Source organism: Botryllus schlosseri, chromosome 7 (assembly GCF_051294905.1).
Source record: "Botryllus schlosseri isolate E-star chromosome 7, Bs_hap1, whole genome shotgun sequence".
Lineage (NCBI taxonomy): Eukaryota > Metazoa > Chordata > Ascidiacea > Stolidobranchia > Styelidae > Botryllus > Botryllus schlosseri.
Genome location: NC_137242.1, coordinates 19,022,988 through 19,050,931, shown reverse-complemented (window position 1 = coordinate 19,050,931; position 27,944 = coordinate 19,022,988). Strand labels below are relative to the sequence as shown.

At 39.1% G+C, this 27,944-nt stretch overlaps 1 protein-coding gene and 2 long non-coding RNA genes across 3 annotated transcripts; 1 reads left to right on the top strand and 2 right to left on the bottom strand.

Moving 5' to 3' along the window:
* Positions 1-1,417: 1,417 nt before the first annotated feature.
* Positions 1,418-3,546, bottom strand: LOC145443311 (uncharacterized). Its single transcript, XR_013916387.1, has 4 exons — positions 3,356-3,546; positions 2,610-2,799; positions 2,022-2,120; positions 1,418-1,653 (listed from the first exon to the last, which is right to left on the bottom strand). It is a non-coding gene; the product is annotated as an uncharacterized LOC145443311 (long non-coding RNA).
* A 12,776-nt stretch (positions 3,547-16,322) lies between these two features.
* LOC145443147 (uncharacterized) lies at positions 16,323-24,574 on the top strand. The gene is made up of 4 exons (XM_080321141.1): positions 16,323-16,614; positions 18,382-18,508; positions 20,417-20,531; positions 23,791-24,574. Exons 1-4 carry the CDS (start codon positions 16,360-16,362, stop codon positions 24,485-24,487), a joined length of 1,194 nt encoding a protein of 397 aa, XP_080177267.1. The 5' UTR covers positions 16,323-16,359; the 3' UTR covers positions 24,488-24,574.
* On the bottom strand, positions 24,536-26,699 carry LOC145443149 (uncharacterized). The gene is made up of 2 exons (XR_013916308.1): positions 26,110-26,699; positions 24,536-25,617 (listed from the first exon to the last, which is right to left on the bottom strand). It is a non-coding gene; the product is annotated as an uncharacterized LOC145443149 (long non-coding RNA).
* Between the last annotated feature and the right edge of the window lie 1,245 nt (positions 26,700-27,944).

Sequence of the window (27,944 nt, the reverse complement as noted above, 5' to 3'; positions counted from 1 at the left end):
GTCAGCCCGTTACGACTATGCACTGCAATGCTGCCGTAGCTAACATGCCCGTCGCCCATGTTGGAGAGAACAGTGTTGTATTGGCGTAGAGTTATAAAAACCTATAGCTGTGATACTGCCTTGCCTAATTATATCTCGATATTAAAGTCATGCGGCCCGCGGCCTCAAAAAATTTTGAAAAGTGGCCCGCGACCCTTTTTGAGTTGGCGACCCCTGATCTAAGGATATACCAGTTTACTTACGAAACATGGCGATGCTTACCAGTATTTTAAACAACAAATGCATTTCAAAAAGGTGCCAATTGCAATACATACACTGTAAATTCTGAAGTGTTGCTCAACCCGGAAAATTGAACACGAAACGTGATCCAAAAATTGAACGCCTAGAAGTGTTGCGAAGTGTTTAAATTAAAAGTGTTTACCTAAAAAGTGTTCAGCCTCAAAGTGGCTGGTTGACTAGTCACCGGAACGCAGGGCTCAAAATAAAATCAGATTTTATTGATTCATGAATAGATGACGCTTATAATACCCAACCTGGGTGATTAAATACGTGCAAACATTGAAATTTCCAATAGCTGCTGTGACAGGGTTTCATAAATTCAGATCAGCAGTTGAAACCGTTTCCGGAATAGTCCATGAAATCACGAACATCAAAAATGATCAAGAGCAAACTCACTACAAATATCATGCAACTCGTTCAATCATGAAAATGAATGCATAGCGAATTAGGGATAGTGATAACAAAATATCATTTAGTATCTTTAACTTTCGTGACAATGGCATGGAATTAAATTCATTGGTTACGTCCGTTAACGGAAAACATGATCAACACAAATCAGTAAAACATATTTATAATTGATCAAATTATGGCTTGTAAATTTCTAATTTTATTGTAAAAAAAAACAAACAATGAATAAATCAGTTTCACTACCACTACCACGATAAACAAGTAATAAAGTATTTTTTTACTCTTAATGAAATTGGGCCTGCTAAGTGCTAACCAGGCATCAAAAATATTCTTGGGCTTGCATTACAAGGATTTATATCAGGTTAATGCCAATCACTTTTGTTTAAATAACAAAGAAATCGTTTCTTTGAGTCCATACAAATTTTGCAGATTTACAGAAAAGATTTTGTTGTTATGTACCAGTCTGCAGCAAAATATGAAATCTGGAAGTCATTAGGGCAATGATTCTTGAACATATTTGGACACGCCCCGTTATGATAGCAAAAAAATTTCACACACCCCTTATCGTCGTATCATGAAATTAAAAAAAGCAACCAGAACGCTAGAAATCCCAACTGATAGTTGGATGGCAGTGACGGTAATAGTTGTTGATAAAAGAATATTCAAATATTAAATTCTGACCATACACAGAGAAATAAGTAGAAGCTGCCATGTGCGAAAAAGTTTTAGTTGACAGCGGGTTCACGCCCCTTCAAATGCTTTCTCCTGTTTGAGAACCACTCCTTCAGGGTATGACAATCCAATGCATAGTAGCTCAAAACGTCAACTATGTTTCTGAATACTTCATTTTCACTGAAGCAGTTTTATATTCTTGGCATCAGCTGCAATCCAGGATCGGTCAATCTCTGATTCGTGGCGTGCCATGGTGTTTGCTTCTTTTCTACTGGTCGACTCCAAGTTGTGCTCCTTGAAAATGTGATTAAATTCCAAAGTTTTGAATATGTCAATGAAAATTCTAAATTTTATGCAGAAATAAATATAAATATTTCACACATGCAGGTTACACAAGCGCAGGAAAGGCGCTCGGGTACATGTGAAATCCTATCACTGAGAAGGACTAAAATTCGCATAACGACTAATAAAAATATCTTGAATTAGGTCTGCGCTTTTTTCAATTCGGCCATTTTGACATTTACATTGACATTCAGACGCACAGGCCACAGTGAGAATGCAGAACTGTAACTCAGAATGAAATTTATAGCAGAACGTCTATGTACGTCTACGAACGGTCTATGTAAATTTGTATGGTCCACAAAACAGAAAGATTACGATACCTGTTTCAATAAGACATGCGCTTGGGTCTTGGATTGTATTAGCTTGTCTCTCAATTTGGCTTGGAGAAGAAGACAGTTGACTTCATCAACCTCGTTTTGCTGAAAATGTAATTGATTGCAAACAAGATCCGAAAATAAATATAGTAGAATCGGTATTCCTATGGGTTTGGATTTCCATTACAATAATTGACCAGACAAAGGACACATTGATTGTCTTTAGTACAAAAAACTTTGTGACATCTTATCGAAGGTGTTGAATACTTTTCCTTCATTGCAGTAATTGTAATTGTTCTCAATCTTTCGAAATACTTCCTTCCTGATGAAATTTAATTAGCGAAATTATTTGGAATTAGCACGACATGGGAAATGATCTCAATTTGATGTTCCAAGTATAGTTCAGTAAGCAGTAGTTTAAATACAAGTTACCCCAGCTCTTTACATTCAAGAACACCTCTGTTCAATGTACACAGATCAAGCCTCTCTTAAGCTCATATCGCATATATAAATAGTTATCAAGAAAATTAGGACTGCAAAAACCAGCACATTACATGATCAATGGTGATATATGAAATGAATAAATAGACTTACATAATCACATGTTTCCATGGGTTCTTGAGGCAAAAGTATCATCGCAAAAGATAACTGCACCGGCACAAAATCCGTTCAGATGACTACTCACGTCACTATCAACATTGTCTGTTAGCACAGGCACGGTAGAACCAGGGGGTCTCTTCGAAGAGTCGACACCAGTTGGATGAATTTGAAGATCAATCCAAGACTGTTGAAAAGAAAATACTTGTTTCAAAAATTTGCAATACAAGGGAACTATTCAATATTCGAACAGCTTCTTCGAGGTGCAAAACTTCAATATAAAATTGAATAGTATATGCATATTGAAATGAGCCCGAATATTTTCGGCTGAGACTCGTCAAGGGTAATCGTCAGCAACTAGTAGAGAACTCGAAAGAACGTAGTACATCAAAAATTGTATCACAAAATATGACGTCACCGGCATTCAGTATTACGCAGATATCACACTGGATACATTTGTATGTGACAAAAGGGTGTCTTTCATAGAACAAATAATTATTGTAATGGAAAGTTGCATGTGACCGTACCACCAATTTTACTACAGCACGAGTAGCATACTTCCCTGGATTGTTAATCATTTTAGTGGAATTTTACCAGCAAACATTCATAAAAATAACCAAATGCAGCAGAATCAAATTTATTATCTAAGGATATGCCAGTTTACTTACGAAATACCGCGATGCTTACCAGTATATTAAACAACAAATGCATTTCAAGAAGTTGCCAATTGCAATACATACTACCTGCACATTAGGGCATTTTTCATATTCTTTCCATCAGCCGCAACCCAGGCTTGATGAGTCCCTGATTCGTGGCGTACCATGGCGGATCTTTTTTTTACTGGTCTAATCCAAATGCTGCTCCTAGAAAATACGAAACATTACAAAGGAAAATTGTAAATTTGATGCAGAAGTAAATATAAATATTTCACACAGATAGGTTACAGGAGCGAAGGGGAGGTGCTCTGCCACCCAGGTTGAGAACCACTGACCTAGCCCATTATAGTTCAGTGAGCAATAGTTAAAGTACAAGTTACATGAGCTCATTACGTTCAACTACATCTCTGTTCAGTGTTCAGTGTACACAGTTCAGGGTACACTGTACGGTACAGTGTACACAGATGAAGCCTTTTTCAGCTCATATCGAATAGCCCGTAAGCTACTCTGCGAGATAGTTCGTGAGAAAAGTAGGACTGCAAAAACCAGCAAATTACATAATCAATGGTGATATACAAAATGAAAAAATAGGCTTACATAATCACATGTATCCATGGGCTCTTGAGACAAAGGTCTGTATCACATAAGATGACTGTGCCGGCACAAAACCCGTTACGAACGACTCCTCATTGTCTGATAGCGCAGGCACGGTAGACCCAGGGGGCTCTTTTTAAAGAGTGGACATCAGTTGAACGAATTTGAGGAGCAATCCAAGACTATTGAAAAGAAATGTTTGTTGCCAAAATTCGCAATACAAATGAACTGCTCAGTAATCACGCAGATATCATACTGGATACAGTTTTTTTTTCTGCAATAAGTTGTGCGTGACAGAAGGGTGTATTTCATAGAATAATTGAGTAATGGAATGGAAAGTTGCACATGACGTTACCACCAATTTTACTCTGGCACAGTTAGTATACTTCCTGGATCGTTAACAAATTTTGTGAAATTTTACCAGCAAACATTCATAAAAATCTTTATCACAAAGATAATCGATTGCAACAGAATCAAATTCATTCTCTAAGGATATACCAGTTCACTTACAAAACACCGTGATGCTTACCAGTATTCCATACAGCAAATGCATTTCAAAAAGGTGCCAAGTTCAATACATACTACCTGCAAAATAGAGTTTAGTTCAGTTACCGTATCACAATAAACTCAGAAAAGTCAAATTCGGGGATTGGGCAAAACAAATACTACCCCTTGTGATCCATGGTTTGTTGAAAAGATTGTACAACATTTTTATGCAGAATTCGAACCCTGCAAAACCGTGCGATACGGCTGATCTCATCTGTACCTTTACGTACCAATTTATCGCCTTACTACCGTAAGCATCGAATTTTGCGAGTTGATGAACTGTATCGCTTCGAAGTATCAAAAGTTGTTCACAAATATTTTTCCAATAGTCTCCCTCCTGTGTTTGATGACTTTTTCATACCTGCTAAACATGTCCATTCCCATTACACGAGATCTTCGTCTAAAGGAAACGTCTACTTACCCCAACCCAATAGCAACCTAACTAAGAGATCTATCGACTACTCGGGACCTATCATCTGGAATGCATTACCATCACATATCCGTGAATTGCCTTATAATAGATTCAAAAAAGCCCTACTTGATCACCTCTTGTCGTTGCACTAACACTGTTGCCCTACCTCGCCCAGACATTGCTTCATTGATAATCTGCTACCATTGTTTAATTTTTTTCTATTTTCCTTTCCTAACTAAACATTTTTTTACAGCCAGACTGTTCTGAGTCAAGTGTACCTGTTTGATGCTGGTGTGATCAGACTAGATGACCTTCACGGTCTTATCGATCATTCCTATCTAATACCGAATACTGTGCACGCATATTTTCTGTACCACATTCACTGCCGTTTGTTATGTATTTTGGTTCGATGAAAATAAAGACTCTCTCTCTCTCTCTCTCTTTGTTTGGCTGTGCTATTATTGGGGCGATTTTTTGGACCTAAAAAGGTAAGATTTTGACTAAAAAATTCAAATTCACACATATTTTGATGATGAAAAACTTAATTTTGACCCCATGTACTTAAATTAGGTGTTTCTCACATAGTGTTAGAATTGTATTACCGGAACTTATCTTTATTTCTGGCTGGAGCTGTCTGTTCTTCCGAAGTAATTTGACCAGAAAAAATCTTTTAGCATGAAAATTGACAAATTTTTACATGAAAAAGAACTTATTTTATCGAAATCTGGACCCATGAATAATTCTAGTATTAGTTACATCTCGTATTATGATAGAAATATTTAAAAATTTGTTGTAGTACAACGAAAGATACTTTTCGACATTTTCGGGTAGAAAGTGTCTGTCCTAACTAAGTAGCTTGGCAAGAATGAAGAAAGAACGTTCACCAGCTGCAGTTGTTGGCCGGCAACACTGAAGTTGTGCGCACACTGCACTCTCTCTCTCTCATTATGACAAAGTTGTCTACATCGCAATTATTCATCATACGGTTTCTAATAGAAGAACCAATGCCCACGCAGTCTTGCTTCAGTTAAGATAGTGCAATAGGCTACGTTGAGTATTTGTTTCATTTGACAGTTTATGATTCACAATGAGCAGACGATGGTCCGTCTACAACGGTAGGACTATAAAGTAGGCTACAAGATGTAAATTGTAAAATGATAAGTTCACCGACAGTGCAATCATCTATGATACAAACGAAATGCAAGTTGCCAACAAAATTTTGATTTTGTAAAGAATTTTGGCAATTTTTGACCTGACGGTACAATTTTGACAAAATTCTGACCTATTTTGACATTTCAAAAAAAGTCGCTTTAGTTAACACCTTACCACTTGGAATAAACAGTAGGCCTACAGTGTAAAATGTCTTGCAGTTGAAAAACAATCAAAACCGTTGCATGACTGTCATACCGGCATTCAATTGCTGACATTGCAGTACTTGTCCACAATGGACCACAATATCGCCTACATAGTGATATTTCAGTGTGGATAGAGAGAACATCCATTTATCCATATGTCAAAAAAGTTACTTTTATAGCAGCTTCTCATCAGTACCGTAGTACTGGACCTGGTCGCAGCCTGGTATATTATCAGATTCGAAGCTCGATCATCCAGCAATAATATCAGACGAATCATATACTGCAAAACATCTAAAGAACATTTATATGAATAAGGGATATCAGTAGCCTGCTAAAACATCTAAAACAAACGACGTTACTGCAATGTCAAAACGAGTTAATTTTATGACTATTCTCACATTACATACATTCAATAACATTTACCGCATTTCCATACCTTACAGTACATGAATGTTATGATCCTTTACGCCATCAGGTAGCAGAAACTGCTTCAATATATCCATTTCGCCAAGTTTTTTCGTGTACCCTACTCTCTGCCTGAAGCCTGACGAACCACCAATTCAAATCCAAACTGAAATCGAGCGCGCTCTACCGTAACGAAGGTTGTGACCCCTCCGCGTCACAGGGAAATATGAATATTTCATTGAAATATTACCCTTAAACTTAGTGTTGGGTCAAGTGAGTAATATTCTTTTACATATACCGTGATTTAATGTGATCTCCAAACGTAGCGATGGTTTATGAATGCAAAATTGATGATAAATAACCAGGTATAAATTTTCTTGAAAATAAGCCGCACTGGCGAAGTGTTACATGTAAACGGAGAAATACGCAGAAGCGTTGCGACGATAATGGCCCAATGCGTTTATATGCCCAAAAAGTGTGTCTGTACGCAGAAAAAAGTGTTATGAAGTGTTCAATACGACCTTGCGGATTTACAGTGTACTACCTGCACATTGGGGCATTTTTCATACTCTTTCCATCAGCCGCAACCCAGGCTTGATGAGTCCCTGATTCGTGGCGTGCCATGGCGACTCTTTTTTTTTACTGGTCCAATCCAAATGCTGCTCCTAGAAAATACAATAAATACCAAAGGAAAATTGTAAATTTTATGCAGAAGTAAATATAAATATTGCACACAGGTAGGTTACAGGAGCGCAGGAGAGGTGCTCAGCCCCCCAGGTTGAGAACCACTGACCCAGCCCATTATAGTTCAAAAAGCAATAGTTAAAGTACAAGTTACACGAGCTCATTACGTTCAACTACATCTCTGTTCAGTGTTCAGTGTATACAGTTCAGTGTACACTGTACAGTGTACACAGATGAAGCCTTTTTCAGCTCATATCGAATAGTCCGTAAGCTACTCTGCGAGATAGTTCGTGAGAAAAGTAGGACTGCAAAAACCAGCAAATTACATAATCAATGGTGATATATAAAATGAATAAATAGGCTTACATAATCAGGGGGCTCTTTTTAAAGAGTCGACATCAGTTGGACGAATTTGAGGATCAATCCAAGACTATTTAAAAGAAAATATTTGTTGCGAAAATTTGCAATACACATGAACTGCTCAGTAATCACTCAGATATCATATTGGATACAGTTGTTATTTTCTGCAATAAGTTGTGCATGACAGAAGGGTGTCTTTCATAGAATAATTAGGTAATGGAATGGAAAGTTGCACATGACGTTACCACCAATTTTACTCTGGCGCAGGTAGTATACTTCCTGGATTGTTAACAATTTTAGTGAAATTTTATCAGAAGACATTCATAAAAATCTTTATCACGAAGATAACCGAATGAAACGAATCAAATTCATTCTCTAAGGATATACCAGTTCACTTACAAAACACCGTGATGCTTACCAGGAATCCATACAGCCAAGGCATTTCAAAAATATGCCAATTTCAATACATACTACCTGCAACATAGAGTTTAGTTCAGTTACCGTATCATAATATAAACTCAGAAAAGCCAAATTTGGGGATTGGGCAAAACAAATACTACCCCTTGTGATCCATGGTTTGTTGAAAAGATTGTTTGTTTTGCTGTGCTATTATTAGGGCGATTTTTTGGACCTAAAAAGGAAAATTTGACTAAAAAATCCAAATTCACACATATTTTGATGATGAAAAACTTAATTTTGACCCTATGTACTTAAATTAGGTGTTTCTCACATAATGTTAGAATTGTATTACCGGTACTTATCTTTATTTCTGGCTGGAGCTGTTTGTTCTTCCGAAGTAGTTTGACCTGAAAAAATCTTTTAGCATGAAAACTGACAAATTTTTACATGAAAAAACCCTATTTTATCGAAATCTGGACCCGTGGAGAATTCTAGTATTAGCTACATCTCGTATTATGGTAGAAATGATTAAAACTTTGTTGCAGTACAACGAAAGATACTTTCCAACATTTTCGGGTAGAAAGTGTCCTACATTTTCGGGTAGAAAGTGTCTGTCCTAACTAAGTAGCTTGGCAAGAATGAAGAAAGAACGTTCACCAGCGGCAGTTGTTGGCCGGCTACACTGAAGTTGTGAGTACACTGCCCTCTCTCTCTCTCTCATTATGACAAAGTTGTCTACATCGCAATTTTTCATCAAACGGTTTCTAATAGAAGAACCAATGCCCACGCGAAGTTGCTTCATTTAGGATAGTGCAGTAGGCTACGTTGAGCATTTGTTTCATTTGACAGTCTATGATTCACAATGAGCAGACCATGGTCCGTATACAACGGTAGGACTATAAAGTAGGCTACAAGATGTCAATTGTAAAATGATAACTTCACCGAGAATGCAGTCATCTATGATACAAACGAAATGCAAATTTCCCAAAACAATTTTGATTTTGTAAACAATTTTGGCAATTTTTGACCTAGCGGTACAACTTTGACAAAATTTTGACTTATTTTGACATGTAAAAAAAATCGCTTTAGTAAGCAGTACAGTGTAAAATGTGATGCAGTTGAAAAACAATCAAAACCGTTGCATGACATGCATTCAATTGCTGACACTGCAGTACTTGTCCACAATGGACCACAATATCGCCTACATAGAGTTATTTCAGTGTGGATGGAGATAACATCCCTGACATTGCAGTACTTGTCCACAATGGACCACAATATCGCCTACATAGGGTTATTTCAGTGTGGATGGAGCGAACATCCCTTTATCTATATATCAAAAAAGTTAGTTCGATAGCAGCTTCCCATCAGTACCGTAGTACTCGACCTGGTCGCAGCCTGGTATATTATCAGATTCGAAGCTCGATCCTCCAACAATAAGATCAGACGAATCATATACTACAAAACATCTAAAGAACATTCATATGAATAAGGGATATCAGTAGCCTACTAAAACATCTAAAACAAACGACCTTACTGCAATGTCAAAACGAGCTCATTTTATTACTATTCTCACATTACATATATTCAATAACATTTACCTCATTTCCATACCTTACATTACATGGACGTTATGATCCTTTACGCCATCAGGTAGCAGAAACTGCTTCAATATATCCATTCTGCCAAGTCTTTTCGCGAACCCTACTCTCTGCTTGAAGCCTGACGAACCACCAATTCAAATTCCAAACTGAATTCGAGCGCGCTCTACCGTAACGAAGGTGGTGACCCTTCTGCGTCACAGGGAAATATGTATATTTTACTGTAATATTACCCTTAAACATAGTGGTTTGGTCAGTTGAATAACATTATTTTACATATCCTATGATTTTATGTGATCTCCAAACCTACCGATAGTTTATGAATGCGAAATTTATGATAATTTACTAGGTATAAATTTTCTTGAAAATAAGCCGCAGTAGCGAAGTGTTACATTTAAACGGGGAAATACGCAGAAGCGTTGCGACTATAATGGCCCAATGCGTTTATATGCCCAAAAAGTGTGTCTGTACGCAGAAAAAAGTGTTATGAAGTGTTCAATACGACCTTGCGGATTTAGAGTGTATCTCGTGCCATAAACTGACACTATTTTCAATTCCAATTATTCCTGAATCTGCAAATATATATGCGAACAATGTTAAATCATTCTACTGCAATATAAATTTAAAATCTAACTTTTACTACCAGGTAACTCGACTGATTTTTAGCCCAGATTTACATTGACTACGCAGAATGTCGTTGACATTTAAGACCTAGTTAAGTTAAGTGAATTTCTGATATCTCCCCGCATATTGCTTTTCGAACAGGTTCACAAAAGTATATTATACAGTGCTTCTCAACCATTTCATCGCTCGCAACCCTTGAGCTTTCAATAAATATTCTCGTAACATGGTCTATTTTCATCACATCTTCCGATGATACTCATATTAAAATCAGAATCGCAGAAAATATTCCACTTTTGTTGGTTTGTAAAATTAGGCTCTTTTGTGTGTAGGTCTAATTCCACAACGCATTTCGTACCCTCCATCAGGAGTCTACGTATCCTTGGTCAAGAACCCTTGGTCTATAGCAGTGGTCGGGTACCTATGGCTCGTGACCCATATATGGCCCTTTTGGGTATCAAATATGGCTCTTTGCCAAATATTTATTTTTGTACTGAATTGATAAACAGCGAATTGTGGGTAAATTTTTATCACGGCCAGAATAATTATTCCTGTGGCAGTATAAAAATGTCTTTAAGAGGTAAAGACAATGTCGTCTTCAAGTTTAGGGGCTCGGACACCTTCTTTTCAAAATCATCATATTTAAGTTACAAAGAACTGTTGTGGATGTGACAATTACAAACTCGAATTACAAACAACATCATAGCTATCCACGTTCTCGATTGTTAAGTATAACTCTGAGTTGTAGCGACGGTAAAATGTAGGCGTGTATAGCAACGTTACGCTACCGCCGAATACTTTGAGAATTGAGAAGTCGATTCGATTTTCGGAATCAGTGTGACAGTCAAATTCGATTAATATCAATTATAATAAATCATAAACTACATAAGATGAATTGCTTTATCAATGGCGAGGTTTGGCCCGTCTGTGCCCTACCTCTCGTTTCGAGCTTTATTTTCGAACAATAAATCCCAGATTTTACAGAGAAAATATGGCACACACGAGGAATGCCATGCAGTGAGTTCGAATAAGTGCTACCATGACGTAATGATTTTTTGTGATGTAACAGTTGATTGACATCTATGGCTCTTTGGGAGTTGAGAATGAAAAAATTGGGCCAATATGGCTCTTCTTACAAAAAAGGTTCCCGACCACTAATAGATTCGAGCGTATTTTCTATTCATTATAGAATCGAACTTGTTATGATTAGGCCTACTCCATATTTCTTACAATTGCAATGGACAACTTTCATGTACGTATACTTCTACTGAATTAAAATACCAATTTTCGTGAGATTACATCGTGAAGTCACGAAATTGCTCCCGAGGGGGAATTCCTGTATGGCTGCAAACCACTGCTCCATCATGTCACGAAGCGGTACCGTTACAAGTTCGCTTCGTTTGTTACAATACAATCTGTGTAATGTAATTTTAACACTTATCGCATGCGTCAATAACGATATATACTAAAGAATTACAACAATGTACCAGATTCAAGACCCCCATTACAGTTAATGAATTTTAATTAGAAGGTATTGGGCCTTTGCAACTATGGTTGTGTTTCCCAAACTTTTCCGAGCTGCCGCCCCCTTGACAACAAATAAACTATTAACGCCCCCGACCCCAATCACAACGCCTAAATGATAAAATAAACGTTGCTCTTCATTGCTCTGCATTGCTCTGCATGAGATGGATGAGGTTAGTGGATTATCATCATTATCTTGTATTGATTGGGTTTGCGTTTAGACATGAACAAATCCCCATCTAAGTTAAGTCGGCTTCTGCTATGAGCTAGAACGTATTTTTTAGTCCCGTGACAAAGCCTATATCAAATATGAGCGGGGAAGGGCAATGGGAAACAATTACCCCGACTCTAGGGAGAGTATTTCTACTATATTTTATTGTGCATCAAAAACCATTGATAGCTAGTAGATATTGAGTTTAGATTTGAACTAAAAATTGTCCTACACTGTATGAGCTTCTCAGTTAGCTCATGCTCTGAAACTCCGCGAAATGGGTCGACTTATCCGGCAGTGAATTTCTAATATCCTTTAATCAAATTTATGAAATACCTGAACAGTTTTACGATAGAATTGTTATATACATCAACATGTAATATGCGATCGGGACCGGTAGGTAATCAAATTCGGACAAGCTTGAGAATTGGACAGTTCAGGTCTGGATAAATTTCGATGATACATCACGTGCATATTACTGAATTCGGCAGTGTCATTTTCATCTTGATTATATTTCATATGCACCAAGACCAGATAAATTTGACTCGTAAAGTTTGGAGAATATGTCCGAGGCGTAGTAGGCTATAAGCGTTTTCGTTTCTCGCAATGTGCAAAAATTCCTCGACCGCTTGAAACAGAGAGTAAAAATCGCGTGAGCCAATTTCCCAGCAGTAAGTGTTCAAATCGGCTTCTTCGCAGTTCTCACAACATTAGTGATTATGACGACTGCTGAATAATTCCCTTTGATGGGCAAGATCAACGTTGTCAAGTAACAATGAAGTTTTCCGGCACAGCTGATTGAATAGAACAGGGGTCACCAACCTGGTGCCCGCGGGCACCATAGGTAGCCCGCGAGGACCAGATGAGTGGCCTGCGAGCCTGCTCTAAAAATAGATCGAATAGCAGCATTTGCCAATATTCGTCAGATTATCACCAGTGAGCTTTTGAATATATAAATTGAGTGATTTAGCTATTCTTGTTAAAATCAAACAATAACATGTGACTTAGAAATGACAATACATATATATAAACACTTAAAATGATGATATAAAAATTGTACCACTGCAAAATCACCTCCACCTCAAAGCCCACAAGGCTGCAGCAAGCTATTGGCGCCTTGTTGACACGGAAAAGTACAGTGGTTAATGCGGACTTGCGCAGCAGCGATGAAGGTTGCAAGCGTGTTTGGTTCGTTGTGTATTGGCCTTTGCGGACACGACATTGATCAAAAAACAAACACAGAACACGCCTCACTAATGCACATTGCACATCTGCAACACTCACTCAGAGTAGCAGTGTAAGTTACCTACCAGAATACAGCGCACTAGTTGATAGCATTCAATGCCAGGCCTCTCACTGACTGGTTTAGAGACAGTAACACGATATCCACTGTCCAGTGTCCAGTCTAAAGTATGACGTGATTTATTTTAAAATCTGAGCTTACAGTTGTTATATAATAATTTATATAGGCACGGTGAGAAGTAATTCGTGATTTCTTGAAAAGTCTTTGTAGCTATAGCAGGTTGAAATGAGATGTTTTGAATTGAAAGAATCTCTTAGAAGTCTTAACGCTATGCGATGCCTGCCCAATGCTATGAATATCAAAGTGGAAATTCCGTCTGACACGTGTAAACGGCGGGAGTAAATGGTAGCCCGTCGCTTCAATCAGTACCCAAAAGTAGCCCTTGGTTGCAAAAAGGTTGGTGACCCCAGGAATAGAACGACCGCCGGATCGACCATAAATTGCCCCTGCATATATGTCTTATATTGAATAAAATACTATATGATTTAAGACTTCGCAGAATGACACTGGTAAACCTTTAAATGCCTGATGAAATGCTGAATGTCATTGATGTATCGGAGCTATAATAAGGACCTTTTCGTCCTTGCTTAGCTAGCACTCATACTTTCCAAATCTTGGTCCTTGCAGCTGGTAAATGTTACTTTACCTTAGGATCATTGCCGTAACTGCCCCATCCCAAACTCCCCAATTTGAAGGAGGCGGGGGGTTGAGCGCTGCTCAAAATTATTTCGCAAATCCAGATAAATTATAGAATATTTTGTGGGAAACATCCTACGGCTTCAAAATATTATTCGCGCCGTGCGCTATAGAATGTCTGCTTTTTAATGTGGGTCCCCTCAGCGCAGGCCATTGCCTTTCCACGACATACCAAGACTTAATGAGTTTCGGCCAACAAACGACTTCGCGTAGTGTGTTAACAAATAAAACATTTGCCGAAAATGGCTAGCTCATGTTGGCTTAAACTATCAATATATATATATATATATACAAATTAACAATTGTCCATTGTCCGTGGGCACGAAATAGTCTTGCGCTTGCCATCTGAAGTAACCACCTCCTTCAGCTGTGCCACTAGATATGATCGCATGGGCTGAGAGAAGATGAAACATTAATAGCAATTATGCAATTGCCAACATTATGGACAAAATTCAATCCTGAATAAGAAAAATTTTCGCATACGTGAACACGGTAGACCAATCTTTTCTTTTTTGAGGGGATAGGGGTGGGGTGGCTGACGAAGTACTGTTTCAGCACTGCTTAGGAGTAGTGCTTTCGCACCTATTTGAGAACAGTCCGCAGATTCCGCGCGTTCATTTATCAATCGATTTCATCTAGCAAACCCAATATAAAATGAAAATACCTTCTTATCGAAATGTCCAACAAGTATAACGGCTACCAATTCATCAACGACTCAGTTGCTGCTGATACTGAATATATCCAGTTAGACAACAACGTATCGCTCCGAAGCTTAGCACATTAAGCCATCCGCACTTCTACCATCTTTACTTTTACCTTAACTTGTCATACGCACAAACGATAGCCGAAAATTATTACGCATAAAGAAAGTACAGTGAGCTAACGCTTTTTATTCAAATTTCCAACAAGGCTACTGCTTTATCAATTGCTACTGAATATTTCTGGCAATTTCCGACCAGTTAGGCACAACTTCCTGCTCCAAAGCTTCCCGAATTAGGCCAGTGGGTCATCAAGAAGACAACTCGTTTGGATGTCAACTAACGCATTAAAGCCCTTTTCGACCAATTGAGTGATGGGGTTTTGTTACTCACATGGCGGACAGTGATCCGACTACGACCTTTTCAGTGTTTTATCCGGACCATATATCTGTCTCGGCATAGTTTTCTATTACCGTCGATTTTGAAAAACAAAGTGCAGGATTTTTGTTCCAACTGTTCATCCCTAGATAGTGGCGAGTCCACGTTCTCAAACTTTAACTTAATAAAGATGAAATTTCGTATCTGCATGACAAGTGAATGGCTCTACCACTGTATGCCACCCATTCTCTCTACTTTAGAGCGAATATTCAAAGAACTAGCAAGAAATAAAAAAAAAAGGTCAATTCTCGCACTAGCTGCGACTAACAAAACAATAATACATTTCTCTCATTGCTGTCACTTTACCGGATTAGTTTGTTTGTTTGTTTTGTGGTATTCACGGTGTTTGTCGACTACTACGGTAATTTACACCAGGCCATTTTTCTTCATTTTTATTCTGTAGCTGCCGACTTGTAACACGGCCCACTTATAGGCTTTTTATGAGACACCGCTTGCACGGATGACATGGCAAGGAGGAGCCAAGATAAACCTCCAATACTTTTGAGGAATTCTAGAGTCGACCTCGGTCGGACTCGAACCCGCTACCCATAAGTCTTGCAGCTGTGGATTATACCACTACGGTGTCTCGCCACGGCCGGATTAGTTGTAAAGTATTACATTAGTATGCTAATGTTATATATGACTGTTAAATATTTCATGTGTATTATGACGGTATTAACTAGTCCCGTAACTGGACCTTTGCTAAAATAAGATAAGAAGCCCTGTGCTATTGCTTGCACGGCTAGGTCTTTATTCCAGCTTTCGAACTAATCATTTGGTTACGTAATACCTAAAGTGAGCAAATATCAATTCACTGCGGCTGGTGCGAAACAAAATTATTGTAAAAGATACGATTACCGATGTGTCGTCATTTCAAAAAGTTTTTAGAAATGCGTCGCAATGACGAATGTCAGGGTGCCACTGTACTTACTATCCTATTAAGTTTATTTGAATGATTCAATGATTCCACAACAGAAAAAGTAAAAAACAATATAGATCATTTTTATCCGCACTAATCCGCACCGCAATTTTTTTCCGCACAGGTGTATACCATCGAATACCATCTCACAGGTTGACAAACACTGTGTTACAGCGTTTCTGGTTGTCTTGTGTAATGCTTATAAAGAAAGCAACGCAGCTTCTATTAAGCATGCCTAACGTCTCTATGACGACACAATTGCCCGAACAACATTTCAAAATGAATATCGCGGCATTATTATGAAATTGTGACAAGGTTTGCAGCGATCATGGAATCGTCTTCCAATACGATATCAAGCGAGTCGATAAACGACTACCAGGAGATGCGGCGACAGCTGGAGAAAGAGAACCAGGAATTGAAGAAGAAATTAACGCTGTTTGGGATAATTCCCGATTCCACGTTCTTACCTCTGAAACCCGACAGCGAAAATGATCTCACTCGTTCCAAGCAGGCCATCTTCACGGCTACACTCACCGATGATTCAGCCGTGTCTTCATACAGGCCTCTGCCCGACAATAACAAGGTTTGCTTAATATAGTTTATGATCTGAATATTTGTACTAATTCGCATATAGTCTCAATGTGCTCTCCCGCCTGGCAAAAGTTCAGAATTATTTCGTGAAATTAATTCTCGAAATGTCGTATTGCGTCCGTATTTGCAAGTTGTTGGTGCGTCTTGCCCTGCTGATGATAAGCGACACTCTTTTACACCATAATAACAATAATAATCTTAACCTCATCCTCAACCTCAACCCGCGAGCTAATGTGCCGGTGGCAAAAGGTTTCATTGACTCAAGTAATGAAAACTAGCCAACGGAACATTAAACAGTGGTATTCGAGCACATGCGGTCAGTAACGAAGTTATGTTTGCAACACGTTGACGTGCGAAATTGTCATAACAACAGGGCCAAATATAGCCCTGTATCACGGGAATTGAATTTATTTTCGAAAATCGCAGTTATATTTATTGTGTCATCAGTTATTTTGCTTTAGTTTGAAAACAATAGATCGGAAGTCACTGTTACTGCAATCGGTGCATGTAAGAAATTATAATCACTTATCATGATACAAGCGATAGATAGTTCGCACAGTTTATGATTCGCTAAGTCGGGGCCTATCCGATACTTGGGTATAAGTACAAGTATCATATGGCCCGGCTCAGTCTTTATGGCATAAGCTCACCCTTGAAATTGATCTAAATATATCTCTAAACTACGTTCTACCATACAAAATTAAAAGTTTAAAAAATATGTGATTTTGCCGGGAAAATGTCAAATAGCCTACACTGGTAGCATGCAGTCTAAAATCATAACCAATTGATTAATTGTTTGTATGTATGTATGTATGTATGTAAAGAGAGCGGGAGTGCTTCTCGGCAAAAAGAAGCCCTTTGCTCCATGCCTGTTGACTCAAGGAACTATATATATGTACCTAGTGTACAATATGACAAAGTCTAACCGTGATTGTACCGTGTAAGGACTTTTAAATAGCGTGCTAAACGAAAGTGGAATATTGTGGCTATGTGCGGATTGAACTGAACTAGATAAACCCTGTAGTGATCGTGGTGTCACACAGTCCCGTTGCATGAAGTCCAAGTTTATACATATGAGCGGTTAGTCTACAATGCCCCGTTTGCAAAAGTATACAAAACCTAATTGAGTACTCATAGAAAGTAGCTCTACGTTACTGGCCTCCTTTTACCTAACACCTTTGGGTCGATAAGCATCGGACTATCTAGCAAACATGCTGCAATCTTAGCGACGAGAGTGTTCATTCACGCCCAAGGTGAAGAAAAGGGTGACGCACGAAAACAGATCCTAATTCTGAATTCTATCGTGGTCATACGGTCTCACCTTCCTACGTGCATACATAATTTGGATTAAAATGTTTTACTTGATTTATACCGCGGTATAACTCTGAGGTATAAGTTCTGGGTTCGTGAGCCAAGGGTGTACAAGTACATTCACACCCCTATATCAGGGTGGTACACTGGTCGAAATACACATTCTTCTCGCCAAGACAGTGGATCATTGTTGCATCTCATTAACTAACACCAGTATTTTACAACATGTAATCGATTTTGTATAGTTACATCTGTACGTCATTCATTACAATTAGCTTAGTATTGTGAATGTGTTAGGCATATATAGTAGCCTACTTTACAGAATGAATCAAATAGCTTGTGCTGGTTGATGAAATTGATTAGTTTGTGGTGCAAAGGACCTTGTTATAAGCACCGTGTCATATTTTTATTAATCAATAATAATAGTACTCTGCTGATTACAATTCAGAACCAAGATGACACCGACCAGGAGACGTCTACAATTCTGCAGAAGAGAAGCCTCGAAAGCCGAATCGAGGCGATGCTGCCCGCTAAGGAGAACGCGGAAAGAGTGATGAAGAAGGCCGACCTGCTACGTATGTTAAATTACGCAAAATCCACTTTGAGACCGTATAAAACGTTAATCTAATGTTTCATTTGACCGACAGTAATATATGTAGCATCTGTAATTATCGTAAGGTGACACATCGGACGTTAGTGAGTTTATTACAGGGATTCTCAATTACAAGTTTCCCACCGGTGTGCCAAACATATTAGAATTTAATATCTCTAATCGAGATTGCATAAAGTTGGACGATTGTCCATTAACTAGAGAGAATAAAACATTAAATTTTAAATAGATTCGGTAGTTTCGACATATATTTCTGCACGATGTCGTATTAGAGTTCATAGTCCGCTTCGGGAGTACGTCACAATGGTGCAAGTGTTATATGAAACACATCAAAAGTATAGCCTACAACTCGTATCCGATAGCTTATGAGCTTATACGTGAAAGTTACGGAGACTTTTGATCAAACTTTGTTAAATTCCAACAGTGCAATTAAGCGGCACTTGACAGTATAGTAGATACCATAGCAAACAGCAAAGTCTCCTTACTTTCGAAGAATACCGAATAATCACTATAAAGTTAGTAGTTTCTGACAGTTTCTGACATAACTTCGCGAGCTTGGTCTTGCAGAAACTTCCACAGGACAACGTATAAATATCTAATATCATAAACACAGTCTTAAATGAAGTTTGCAATGTTACATTTGATTTCCATAGATGTCACGTAATTAAATGTAGGGTAAATTTTGATTTTTGAAGGTTAGCAGGTCCGCAACGTTTGTTTTGAAGTGTTGTAGGTCCGCGAGGTCAAAAATATTGACCACCCCTGGTGTATTATATGTAAGCCTAGACGAGAGGAGAACTGGTCAAAGTATTAGCGTTGGCACTCAAGCCGAAGTAAACTCATAAATTCTTCATCAACTACAAGGAGAAGCGTCAACATTAAAATACATGTCAAAAAGACTTCAGCTAGAAGTAGGAAAATCAAGATATGGAAATTACTCAAGTTGTTTCAAAAAGTAAATTTAGATCGCACACTCTTAGCGCGTAATCGCAATAGGCTGCTTTCAAAATTTGCGACTGATCAATATGACCAATAACGCTACAGGTGGAATTTTCGACTGACGTGATACGCGGGCTATTTCACGAGCGAAATACGACTACTTCACTCATTTAAAACCATGCAAACATATCCTCAAACAACTTTTTACTTAACAGAATCCACAGTGTAAATATTAAGCTGTTTTGCCTAAGATACTGCTTGGAAGAAGTGGGGTGGTCTGTAACTTAGCAACTTGAGTAAGTACATTGCAAATATAGGCAAACCTTTTATATGTAAGGCAGGACCTTATCATATGCAAGCTTGTGCGGAGCGGATCGACAAATTCTATGGTCCCATACTCCGATTCTGTTATTTAAAACTCTGGTGCGACTCTTATACGGCCTGATTCTAGACATGACCGTGATCCAGTCCAAAAGACTCCGATAATATTTATCTACTCATAGGATGGTATTGAATATTGATTGAAACAATGCATGCAAACAGGACACTAGGAACTCAAACATCAAACCCAACCCTTATCTGCCGTAATTTTGCCAACTTGGACTTAGCATGAGGTTTATGTCCATGAACGTCACACTTTAACTAATCATTCGAAGGTGGAAAAGGGTTAGGCCGTCCTATTTTTAGTAAAACGTACTGATCCGGCTCTGATCCGACTCCGGACGTATCAGAAAATGTACTGATCAGGCACCGAACCGGCTCCGGTCAAATGTGAGAAAATCCGGCCGGATATCTAATCCAGCTCCGGCCCATGCTCCTTTCGACGTTTTCAAAGTTCGTTCAACGTTTTCACGCAGAAATGAAAATCACGAATATATTTCATTGACAGACATTTTATACTAATAGATGGCTTATATTTAACGACTCTTCTTAGTTGAAAGAACCGAAGGTTTGAGAACGACCTTTCAACGAACCACCGACGACTCTGCCGACAAATCTTTGTCGGATTACACTCTGGCATCAGATGGATTCTCCGTAACACCTCAAAGGTATAATTTGAAAATTTCATAGTGGTATTCAAACGGTAGGATGACCAACCTCACACCATTACATGACACATGGTGTGAACAATTATTTATGCTCGATATTTATTTAGTAACAACTTGTGTGCATGAGTCATAACTATCCAATACACTGAAACTCGTCAAAAATATTAACAGTAGCCTAGCCTGTATTATGTCACTGGTTTATTCCTCTTTGTATTATTATCCTACCACTTGATATCGTGCATTAAATGACTGGCGATGGTCATAGAGTATATGAGTAGTGATTCCGGCGTTAGTGGCAGGCCTACTTTATTCCGCTTGGCGGTCTCAATACGATTCATCCGCGCACGGTCATACTTGTGACAGAATCTGTGACTCCGCGTGCATCGCAAAGCCCATTTTCGTGACATTTTATTCTAAGGAGATGGCGGATTTGGCCGTTTAGTCTGGAGTGAGTAGTCTGCAATTTAATTATGAAATGAGATTCTCTGCGTGACAAACCAATTATTGGATTTATGTCCCTGACATCTCCGATAATATTTTTTTTATTGCGAGACGTCGTCATTGATATTTATGTGGTCGGTCTAGCTCTTTCGACATATTTCGGCAATGTGGCACTTGATATAGGCTACCTTCATAGGAGACAATATCGCCAGAAGCTGTCCAAAATACCGAGAAGCTAAGCCCCATGTCACCCTAATACCTATCTATACACTAACAGTAGCCACCAAGGATCGTGTGGAGTGCAAGGAAAATTACCCGACATAAATAATTCTCTACTAGTTGCTGACGATTACCCCTGACGAGTGTCAGCCGAAAATATTCGGGTTCATTTCAATATGAATATACTATTTAATTGTATACTGAAGTTATGTACCTCCAAGAAGCTCTTCAAATAATTTCTCACAAAATATTCCTGTGACTCTGAGTTGTGTCTGTAAGAACGTAACCGTAATTCCATCAGATTTGACGGGTTTGTTCGTTTGTTTGTTTTTTGGGGTATTCATGGTGTTTGTCGACTACTATGGTCATTCACACCCGGCCGATATTCTTCTTATTTTCCGTAACTGCCGACTTATAGCACGGCCCACCTCTAGGCTTTTGTAAGACACCGCTGATGGTGTTGCAGCCGCGGATTATACCACTGCGCTATCTCACCACCAGCAGATTTGACAGGTGTTGATCACATTCCACCTTGTCCCCGGTCATGCGGGTGAAGCATTAACGTTGAGATTCGAGATTAATTTACATCGTCTTGAGGTTAGCAATATGTATTGTGCCCCACTGTGTAGGTTCGTACCAATACAAACCTCCGGAAGTCGTATCCTCCCATGCACGCTTACGGTCATACTTTTATCCACTGACAGTAATTTCAAATGACAATACTTAGTATTATAATATTGAGTCAATGTATATTCTTTGATACACCGCCGTATTCCGCTGATAAATTGTTCGGGCAGTCGCCATTGATATGATTTTTGTGGAAGGGACAATATATTCCCACAGCCATTCTGGATTCTTATAGAATGGACTAAAGTAGATTATCGTGGCAGTGATTTCTGGAACTGTTCCGGATGTGCTATAGGGTGCTGTTATTTTAACAATACCAGACCACTCGAAGGGTAATATTGGGCGCAGCTGGAAGCTATGTCTATGTGCCGAAATCCCGATGTACCCCAGCAGAGAGTATTGTAATTGAACAGAATAAGGGCGAGCAACTGATATAAGCGTATATATAGTTCATTAGCGCGGAGGTGTTCAAAGTAGCCATCGTTTCTACTTGAGTAGAGGTAGAACAAACGCCGTAAATTTCTACCCAATTAGAAGTAGAAGTCAAAGTTTTCTCAAGTGGAAGTAAAAAGGAATGTCAGTGTAGTACTGAAATAAATAAATAAATACGAAAATTAGATTTGGACGTGGGGTCGCGCACTTTCAATAATTCGGCGGATTCAGTTACTTTCGGAATTGCAGGGGGCATCGTCGCCACGCTACCAATATCTGTAATTTTCGAAACATGTTTAGTTATTGTGCCACGGGGCTTTTTCGCCCAGTGGTTATACCAATTTCCTTCATAAAAGTGACGGAAACATATTTCAAAAATGGACGTTTCATATTTTTCTCCTTAATGACTTTCCACTTTGCAAAATCCACAGTACAAAGAGTATGTAATTGTATCCAATAACTGTGACGTGGATGTGGAATTAGTCTAAACTCTGAAACAGTGGTTCTTTACCTTTTCTTCCCGCAGCGCCTCCTTCGACAATTGCCAGGGCCTGTCGCCGCCTAACTATTAGGAACGGTAGTAAAAACAGGGGGTAAGAGCTCGAAGTCCGGTCGGTCGTTTCGGGTAGGGACTTCACTATTGGAAATAACTTGGATCGTGCCCGAGGACCACTCAATTGTGCTATATATAATGTTCTATATTCGGGATCAAATCAAGGTTGTTATAAGAACCATCTGGTAGAGCTCTGGGCATCTCATAGATTAACTTTAACATGAATGTATTCTAAACAAAGCAATCCATATTATAAAACGTTCATGTAAGGTGGCAGGTCGCAACACTAAACAGTATCATCCTCTATGATACGATGAAGAAATAATATTCTGAAGATTTGATTTTGTAGCTCTCAAATACAAATATCTTTAGGTAATCATTTTGACCCAAAAGTTTCAAAGCATCTTTAATGTACAAAGGGCTCTTGCTCTCAAAGTGGTCCAGTGCCGATTTCGACGCGCTGTTCGCTGCGGGATAAAGTCGCCTACCTAGTTTGAAACATTCTGTGGAAAATAACCTGAGGTAGCGTGATGGGAGTATTTAAACGGAGATTTGGCGATCTAAAACTATGCACAATTAATTTTATATGAATTATAATAAACCACTGCATAGGCCTACATGGAAACATGTTACAAATATCGTCGGAAATATTTCGCGTGTAGAGTGACGAGAAATTTAGAGATTTGACAGATTTCCTCGAATGTTAATTTGCAATGAGAATTCAGGGATATATTATAGAACTGTTGTTTTACTATATAATCAAATGTCTCTACGGCACCCTCTACTGAAACCCCATTTTGATACAGCGCCACCCCCCATACCGCCTCCTGAGCCCAATTAGGCCAAACCAACTTTAGTACTCCGATAAAGTAGACGTAGGCTACTTCGCTACTGACTACCTCTAGTTAACGAACACGTCAGTAAGTCGTGCATGCTATCAAAGTTTGCTCGCAGCGTTCGAGATACTTCGAATCACAAATTTTACAGGCCACAAGAAGGCGGGCGCCAGGTCAGAATAGGCTCTCGCCAAATGATGAACAATGATTACAGCGACATGACATCCATCAATCCAGAATCGACGCTTAAAAGCCCGAACGTGAACGGAAAACTCGTCGGCAAGAAACTTGATTTCGAGAACAGCAGCGACGAGGAGTTCTCCACAATTCACCGGAGCTCAAATCCACCTCAAAGCAAAAAGATGGACAACGAACACGGCAACAACTGGGGCAAAAGAATAGTAGGAGAAATCGCGTTTCAGCTGGACAGAAGAATTCTGCAATACGTGTTCAGTCACAGGCGCCGTCTATACGGCTACACGGTGCGAAACATCTCGGAGAAAATCAAAGAGTCGACCTACGACGACAGAATGGAATGCTGCGATACCGCTAAAGCTATCGAACTCGAACGCAAGCGAGACATGGTTTTCAGGACGCTGTACGAACAGGCCCGGTACGAATGCAAATATCACGCAGTCTTTTCGGAGCTTGTCGTGAACAAGTACGGAATTCTGAAGGTTAACCCATGCGATTCGAAGGATCAATTGAAAGTGCTGCAGGACGTGGAAGTCTTGAGGAAGCTCGTTTCGGAAAACGCCGGGTCAGAGTATAAAAAAGACGCAAGCGTACTTTTGAGAGCACTGAACGCAATGTCTCTGTTGGATAATAAGCCCGTGCTGTCATGGTGAAACAATATAATCTCTTGAATACACACTACACAGTTATACTCACACGACTGATGTCTCGCGAATATATTTCACTCCCGCCAGCCATTAGATCAACGCTATATTCGTGTGTTCGTGCCACACATCATAATTTAGCCAAGCTGAGTAATCTCATGGAGACTTGAGGAACTTAAAGACAAGCAATATTGCGCTTCTTCCAGTCGCATAATATCAACAGCGCACGAGACATATGTTCGCTTAATTCATAATCCGTTCATGCAATTGCATACTGGGTCTATAGATGACTGTATTATCATCATGCGCGGAAGTTTCAATTACGTTTCCTGCGAACTGTATGGCAATCTTTCATTCTTAGACCGGACAAGAACGAAGTTAGTGTGCGCATTGATTGTCTGATTGAAAAGCTATCTTTCACGCTCATTAAACACATTTATATCACGGAGTAAAATAGACTATGACAAGGCTCTTGGTAATAAGAATACCAATCCGCTGCATTCTATTTGGAGACGCCGACATACAATGAAGAAACACACATATATCATACTGTGCAGACTGAAAAAAGGTATTAGGTGTATCTTTCATTTCGAGTCGAGATATATATGTATGCATGTGTCTGAGGATTTCAACAGACCAATATGTATTTTTAGACATAGTGATTCGGAATCGTAATAAATAATATCGTTCTGCTGCAAATGACCATTGCAGTCGAAAAACATTCTGAATACCACCAAACAAGCAAACAAACGGCATATGTGTTATACATTGGACGGATGCGAATATTCGTTTTGGCTGCAGTCATAATAATACGATTATGCAACAACTCAATAGCGAAGTATACAATTGAAACTACTGTCAGGATTGGATTCAATTCATAATATAATGACATCATAACGACGAGTAGCAGTGAGGAAATTGCCATTAGAGTCGAAAAAAGCATTACATTTCGTCAATGCGGCGATTGAGCCGGGTCATGCTCATCTTCGTGTGTTGGACTGTATCACGTCACCAAAGTTCTTTTCACAATAGAGCTAGAAAAGTCCCTTTTTTATCATCCGCCACAGAAAACCAAGACACAAACTTTCAAAACCTTGTCCATCACCCTCACATCTCCTGTCTCCTGTTTGGAAGTTACCCTGTTAACGGAAATTCGCAGTTCAAAACGACTTAGTAAGATCAAGAATCGCTACAGGAATACGCATATGCCAATATCGGTACCAAGTATACGCCTTAGCGACAATACTGTTCATTATCATGATGCGCTGATCATCCAGCTAATACAAATCTGTCATGGTCCCACACGTACGCTTATAATATATATATAACACAGGGTTTCTGATTGTGAAAGTCAAATTCGATACAAGAGAGTGCCGTTTACCTGATTCGCACCCTGCTCCATAGTGGGAATCGGCAAAATACACGATTTCAGTTTGCACTGTGCTTTGCGCCAACTTAGCAAACTACCATGCTCTGTACATTGACCATTATGATACAGGCTGTAACATATCCGCATCCACTACCCTAGAATTTAAACCGTACTGAACTGCTCGAAGACGCATAACAAACAACCAAACAATATCACATTAATGAACCAACCACTGTAACTATTTTTGGTAGCTGTGTCTTACTGCGCTGGTGTCCTCTAGTCTGATCGACTTTTGAGAGCTGTCAGACTTATGTCGTCTTCTTCTGGCAACGACCGCGTGCACAACAGGCATTTAGCGAGCTTCGACTGTCTAAGTATGTTGCCCACGTCTCGAAGGCTTCAATAACAAATAAGTTCGTCTGGTGTCACTGAGCTGTCGTTTTATACTTCGATTCATGACCTCATATCACAGAAGTGCGTAATCACTTGGAAGCAACGCGCTTGCGTAGGCGTTTTAGCAATCGGTAATTTTAATCTCTTGCTCGGGGTTAATGAAGTGATTCATCCGAGATTAAAAGTCATGGAGATTAATTTCATTTTATAGATTTACACACAGCACATCCGCGACATGAGCGATTAATTTGCTCACGCCAGCTTATGATATACGCATCAATATAACAAAACTGTGCTGCTGCTGTCAACAAAGTTCTCACTAAATATCATATATTGTCGTTATTGTGAAATGGACGACACCTCAACTAGCATAACGAGTGCGCAGTAAACTTATTAGCAGCTATTTTAGAGGTGTGAATTAATTGCGGATGTCCCAATAACTATATATTGTCGATAACTGAATTTTTAACCGGAAGCAATCGGCATTGCATTGTATTAGGGTTAATACGCGTCCGACTTTATGGATGGAATATATTATCGCATCCACGAGGATTTTCCATATTTTCCGTTCCTTTGTGTTTTTACAATGTTGATTGTTCAATCTTCATACATTATATATTCCTTCACAGCGGAGTAATATGAATATCGTTGATGTAATATTACGTTGTCTTGAGACTTTCGGTATGATACATCATCGTTATGTCGCAATTCAACACCAATCGATTGATGTTACGACGCAATGAATTGCAAGGAGGTTCATGATAAGGTTACTCAGCTATATGTCTTGTGTTTGTCGTTACGAAACGTTGACCCATATTTCATCACATGAACGCGGTTATCCTGTTTTTTAGATGTCACTTTTGATATGCGTTTAATCATGAGGTCGGTATCAACCCTGAAAGTCTATCAAATCATTATACCCCATTGCGTACAAGGAAATATCTACTCCAGATAACATTAGTTAGTCATCTGTTTATCACTGTTATTACATGCGTTTCAAGACATAGCGTAAATTAATGACGAAGCAATGATGTCGTCATAAACAAGCTACATGCGCTACTTGCTATTACTAATAACGCCATATGTGTTGAATTACTTAGTCAACAAAATATTGCATAATGCCACGCATGAAAGTGGTCAAGTGGTCTTGAGATACTGCAGACGTTGTATAGAATGAATTCACGAGCCCTTGATTCAGTACATCGCCGCTAAAACTACCAAAGCTGTCGCTGAACAGTGTGTAGAAGGGTTGCCACATCCCAATTATGAAAATATGCCAGCACCGTCCTGAAACGATGCAAAACGCCATTAAATAATGCCACATTCAAGGAATATAGATGAATAACGTATAAATAATCAAAATGCATCTCAGCTTCACATAAGATCACCATTGGCGTTTTTTTGTCACAATGCATTGTGGTATTTTTCTATGTAGAACAGCGGTTCTCAACCTTTTTGGACATGCGCCCCCCTTGGGGATGGTCGAAAATATTGCGCCCCCTGACACCCCCCTACACTTTTCGTCATGTCAAAAAGAGAACATCATCTAATACAGAGGTAGGCAACCATTTTTTTCATCCGTACTGATCCGCACCACACTTGTCATCCGCAGAGCAATTTTTCCATCCACACCAGTGCGTATCATCCCACAGGTTGAGGAGCACTGCTCTACAGAATACTTGACTACCAGGTACTATAACATAT